At 39.2% G+C, this 6000-nt stretch overlaps 1 protein-coding gene across 1 annotated transcript in view; it reads right to left on the bottom strand.

Annotated features, from left to right (window-relative positions):
- Positions 1–907: 907 nt before the first annotated feature.
- Positions 908–6000, bottom strand: part of cpe (carboxypeptidase E) — a 66228-nt gene continuing 61135 nt past the window's right edge. Inside the window, exons 7-9 of the mRNA XM_062981353.1 lie at positions 4744–4843; positions 3327–3445; positions 908–1726 (exon numbers count right to left, since the gene is read on the bottom strand). Of these exons, the coding sequence (XP_062837423.1) occupies positions 1628–1726; positions 3327–3445; positions 4744–4843 (318 nt within the window). The 3' untranslated portion in view covers positions 908–1627. The remainder of the gene's footprint in view (positions 1727–3326; positions 3446–4743; positions 4844–6000) is intronic.

The following is a 6000-nucleotide window of genomic DNA, read 5'->3' as shown; positions in this document are numbered from 1 at the left end:
ACTTAATGTCAGGGGGAAACCTTTACCTTTACCTAGGTGAGGCTAATACTGGATATATCCCAAAGATTTAATGATATTCAACTTAGCCAATATTAGCTAAGAAAGTGGTTATTTAGGATCTGAGCCCCAGCCTCATGCAGAGCTTGGGAAAGTTATTTTTAACTACAGCTCCGAAATCCCCAGAGACAGCATGGGCCACTGAGTAGGCATTTCTGGGAATTAAATCCAAAAAGGAAAATGTAGAAATGCTGATTTGATTTTGTGGTATGCCATGGTAACCAGGGTCCTAGATTACAAAATATTTATTCCATCAAGTCTGAACACTATACCAACTTAATTGGGAATAAGACCCACTGAATTTTTTTCTGCTGTGACTAAATATATTTCCAGGTATATTTGGACCAGTGATACTGATGCTACTAGGAAGTGCAAGATAGAATTCTTGCTGTTGCAGAGATGTTAGATTTGGATAAAATGTTTGCTTTGTAGCCCATGCCAATTTGGTCAGTCTGTGTGGATCAGTATGGACAGAAATAAGGACTGGTTTCCTGAATGGTGATACCAACATGCATAATAATGATAATCCGGAAACTCATTTGGATGAAACAATTTTAGAAAACAAACTATTGTTTCCATGTGGCCAGTGCTCAGGCAGTAAATCCCATTGAACTTACTGCAGTTTTTGTGTGGAAATGTTTTTAGAATTGAACTTTTAAGATCACCTGGCAATGCTGAACATTTAGTTCATTTTAAATGATACAGCAGGTGATGCAGTTTTGACGTGCATGTTTTGTTTATGCAACGGTGTACTCAAATCTTTTAATACAAGTCAGGTCTACGAAATAAACAGCCCTGCTGACAAGCATATCAGCAGAAGTAATACACTAGAGGTGTAGGAACCAAGTAATAACATACACACATTATTTATTTCTTCAGTCTTTATCCATCCAGAATTTTTAATCTGATGACAAAGTGACTTGGGAACATTACTGGACAGAATAAGGGAGAAAATGATGTACGAGTTCCTCTTTTAAGAAAGAACAATGGAGTATTATTTCTGTGTCAGTAAATGGAACCCAAATACACACGATTCTTACTTTACATGGCTTTTCCACAGAGACATACACACTCTTTAACTGCAGTGAAGCATTACTTACACAATACCAAATCGTACTCAATACAATTTGAGAGCCATTATTCAGAAGACATTAGAGAACATTATCTATTCACCTGCATTACCAAATATTTTTGGCAGTAGCTGCAAGCAACTGCTACTTCCTATAGTTTTCAAAAATGTATTCTACCTACACATTCAGGATTTGTAAGTGAAACACCCAACTTTGTATTTGGGTTAGGAAGATGAGACTTTCATTCAGGTATTTTCCCTGCCCGCCACCCTACCCCACCCCCGGTGTTGAGTATGTAGGATGTGTAGGATAGTGAATGATGCTGTGACAGTATCTAGCAATTTCTCTTTATGTAGAGCAGATTATTGTTTTTTTAAAAAAAATGCTCAAAAAAACCTGAAGTTAAATATGGTGAGCTACACAAAATCTAAAATATAGGGACTTTCCACAGTACATTATACTAAGTCAACACGTAACAGATTAAAAGCTGTAAATTTTGCTTAAAAGTTTAAAGTTTCTGACATCATCTTCCACCATTCCATTAGCTCTTCCTTTTCTTCTTCTTTTCTTTCAGACAATGATTCCAGGTCAAAATCAACCTGGGGAGAGAAACAAAAAGTAAAAGGAAGCAACATTTTAAACATATTTCAACATCTTGAAGTATTGCAGTGAGGACATTACTGCGGTTGATCACACATTTAATCATACTCAGAGTAGACCCGCCAAAATTAAAACTAACATTAAATCCTGCTGGTTTCAATGGCTCAACACTGAACATGATTAGAAAATAAACATTTTGCCATTATGGCTGAATGAAGCAATCTGCAGTCTATGCATTTATTGGAGAGTAAACGCTACAAACCATAGTAGTATGTTTGTGTATACATATATGCATGTGTTTATATATATGTGTGTGTGTGTGTGTGTGTGTATACAGTAGAGTCTCACTTATCCAAGCTAAACGGGCCGGCAGAAGCTTGGATAAGCGAATATCTTGGATAATAAGGAGGGATTAAGGAAAAGCCTATTAAACATCAAATTAGGTTATGATTTTACAAATTAAGCACCAAAACATCATGTTATACAACAGATTTGACAGAAAAAGTAGTTCAATACACAGTAATGTTATGTTCTAATTACTGTATTTACGAATTTAGCACCAAAATATCACAAAATATTGAAAACATTGACTACAAAAATGGCTTGGATAATCCAGAAACTTGGATAAGCGAGTGTTGGATAAGTGAGACTCTACTATATATTTCTTTTCTCTTTCTTCTTATTTCCTACTTTCTACCTATAAAGAAGTGTTCCCCCACTTTTGCTGCGAAATATTGTGATTTGCATTTTTTCTTTTTTATAATGTAAAATCTTCAATAAGGATATATATACCATAGTAGTTCTTGCTGCTGTAGTTCTAAGTTTCTAATGAGCCGCTGCTGCAATCACTCCCTTGCTTTTGTTGAGAAAAGAAGGAGCTACTGTGCAGTAAGAATCACTGCAAACTGCACTGTCTGTAACTAAGTAGTTTGAAGTGCTGGAAATCACCTTCAGGGACCTAAACGTATTATCCTAACTGGATGTTGGCCCTGCATAGTGAGTGCTCTTCGGGTTCAGTTTATGAAGTTTCTTTATACTAAACTAGAACAATGGTTCATCTAGCGCAGTGGTTCTCAACCTGTGGGTCCCCAGATGTTTTGGCCTTCAATTCCCAGAAATCCTAACAGCTAGTAAACTGGCTGGGATTTCTGGGAGTTGTGGGCCAAAACCATCTGGGGACCCACAGGTTGAGAACCACTGATCGAACATATGGTTATCTCCCTTGCCCAGTAGTGGTTGTTGAAATAAGCAAATAGATGCCATTTTAATTCAGATCCCTTTAAGAAAAGACAGGGAACTAGAGATGAAATGTGAAGTACAATACTGAATTCTGCCTTTTGCCACATATCACAATTTTACAATATATCCTTCAGTATTAGGAATATTAAAAGCTTTGGACAACAAAATACACATATAGTGCTAGAAAACTGGTATAGGAAGAATGGTACTATTTAACTCTTTAGACAAATCTATTTTGGGGGGCACTATCAATCTCAGAATTTCCTAGCCTGCATGGCCACAGCTCTGCACAAAGCATACTCAACCCATACAAAAACAAAGGTATGAATTATATGTCAATGTAAACCAGGCAGTACTCACCCGGACAGCAGGACTGAAAGGGACTGCCACTTTTTTAGTTATTGCTAGGTAAGCTGGTGCTGATGCAGTCACTTTATAATTTCCAGGTACAAGCAATCTCCAGTAATCGCCATCCTTGGCTGGGAAAGAAGCAATATGTTAGCAGCTCCACCTAATGGGAGACAAGACTGCTAAGTGCAACCTTTTCCCACATTTTAAAAAGTAACGGAATGCTCTAGAACCTCTCATCTGCTCCTGGTGGCAGTGTGAACAGATTTTTTTTATCATGTTAAAAGTGAATTGTGAACAAACTGCAAGTTGCTTTTGGTGTGCGTGAATTGGCTGTCTACAGAGACATTGCCCAGGGGACGCCCAGATGTGTTAGCTGGGAGGCTTCTCTCATGTCCCCGCAAGCTAGAGCTGACAGACAGGAGCTCACCCCATCTTGTAGATTCAAACCGGCAACCTTCAGATCAGCAACCCAACCTTCAGGTCAGCAGTTCAGCTGGCATAAGGGTTTAACCCATTGTGCTACCGCGGCTCAGTGTGAACAGATGAGCTGCTTCCCATTCAGAATTGTCTGCACTTGTTCACATGGCCATCCCACTTTTCCAGGGCTCAGGCAGCTTGGGGACAAGGGATGCCCTGTCATCCTCAGCTTAATGGTGACCACCAGGCATGAAACTGACAGTGGTTGTCACTCATTGCATCTTTTGATGCTAGCTGAAGTGACAAAGCAATTGGATAAGGGAGGGAGGAAAGAAGAAGTTATTCTTCCTTTCTTCTCTTTTGCATCGTACTGTTGCTCCCGAAAACAACACAGGGGAGGGTGGAAGCCCAGTGGCACCAAACCAAGTTCAGACCTGATAGCACATGGAGGCACCATCAAGCTACCAGGATGGCTCAATACCATGCAGTGTAGATATTCACTGAACAGGCTTGACAACCCACTGCATGGACCCCAGTGGTGCCTGTCTGGAGTATCCTACTCCGGTTAAACATCAGTTTGTGACATGTGTAGATGCTCCCCTAGTTTCACAATATATTGATTACAAAGTGAAGATTAGTTTTATGCTCCATATCGGACAGAATCAAGCACTGTGGCCCTCTGAATTTTGCTCAGTTATTGTTCCCATAATCCATCGCCACTGGCTTTGCTGGAGGTGTAATGGAATCTGCAAGCCAACTGATACTCATACTTGGTTGCAGTGATGTCCTTCTATTTGAGGAAGGACTTTCAATCCAGCAGGGTTTGCAAACTAAAGACTATTTCTGTATTTTATCTCTCCCACCTCAAACCCCCTGCCCCCATTTATAATTCTGTTTTGGAGATCCAAGAGAGAGATTGGGCATTGTAGCAACAGTGCTTCCACAAATACAAAGTAACAGTTGGATATAGCCCACCATTCTTAAAATTTGCTCTATGTCGCACTCTTACCTGATGTAACATCATGATTGATCCCCTCCACAGAAATGGTGGCATTAGCAATAGGATTGCCCCGAAGATCTCTAACAAATCCTTTTACCCCTCGGTGTATCTGAAAAATAATAATTCTTTATATCTGTGTTCCACTTTTTTTTTTTGCATTGCGTTTATTGTACATTCTTTCAACACAGTAAGGAAGGCCATTATTGGTGATGGGTTCACCTTGAGAAAAAGTGGTCTATTGACAACCATATCTTGGTTTGTGGAGATATAATTGAGTCTCATCCCTGCATAGTTTACAAGCACACTTAAATGAACAGTTGTCCTGAACTGCTTTGTCCAGGAGTGCATGAGCACTGTAGAAAAAAAAAACCCCAAACCACAACAAAAGCAGATAACCATGCACCAGGTACCAAGAGTTAGGATTTCTGCCAAGAGGTCAAGCTCAGGGCACTAAATGCTTCTCAACATTGAGATCAATGGAAAAAGATGAAGCAAATTAGCCACCAGTAGGAGCTAATAGTATATGCACTCCAAGATGATATGAACCAACATCTCTAAATGTATTTTATACATGTTATTGCCATAATTTGTTTGACCACAAAAACGTATAACGTGAGATGTCCATTAGCTCTGCACATTCTTTGTGAGCATCTGGGTGAAAATAACCAAACGTCTGAACCAGTGCTAGCTCATAATCTGAGTAGGAAGGCACCTTATCTCAAAATCTTAGAAAGATGTTGCCCCTGCCCCTCTTGGATCCTTTTATTTCTCCGCCCCTCTCGTTCTCCTCTCTTCTTGCATGCTAGAGGAAGAACTTGCAAACTTGCCTTTCTAATTCAAAAGAACCAGAGTTTCCCGAGGCTTCCAATCTTTTAATCTCCAATTAATAAACCAAGATAAAAACCCACACTGGTGTATGTAAGAAGTCTGACTATGTCTTAGATGTGTCAAATCAGGCAGAACAAGAAGGAACATTTCACTACTAGTTGAGGGTTTTAACCTTAGAAGATTTGGCTCCTAGGCCCAAATGAATACGCCACTATTTTGTAAAGCATGTACATATTTTGGAGCGATAGCAACAGCAGCAAAAAAACCCCTGACTAGATAAAGAAAGGAAGGTGAAATTAAACAAAACAGGGATTACTGACTGGCCTAGACATTATGAATATTTTATCTGGCAAACTATGACTTTTTTTCCTGGAATAAATTAAACTTTTAAATGTTTTTTTTTAACTTTCCCCCTATTTTACAAGCAAGCCACTTTGA

This window comes from Anolis carolinensis, chromosome 5 (assembly GCF_035594765.1).
Source record: "Anolis carolinensis isolate JA03-04 chromosome 5, rAnoCar3.1.pri, whole genome shotgun sequence".
Classification (NCBI taxonomy): domain Eukaryota; kingdom Metazoa; phylum Chordata; class Lepidosauria; order Squamata; family Dactyloidae; genus Anolis; species Anolis carolinensis.
This window is presented reverse-complemented; position numbering and strand designations above follow the sequence as displayed.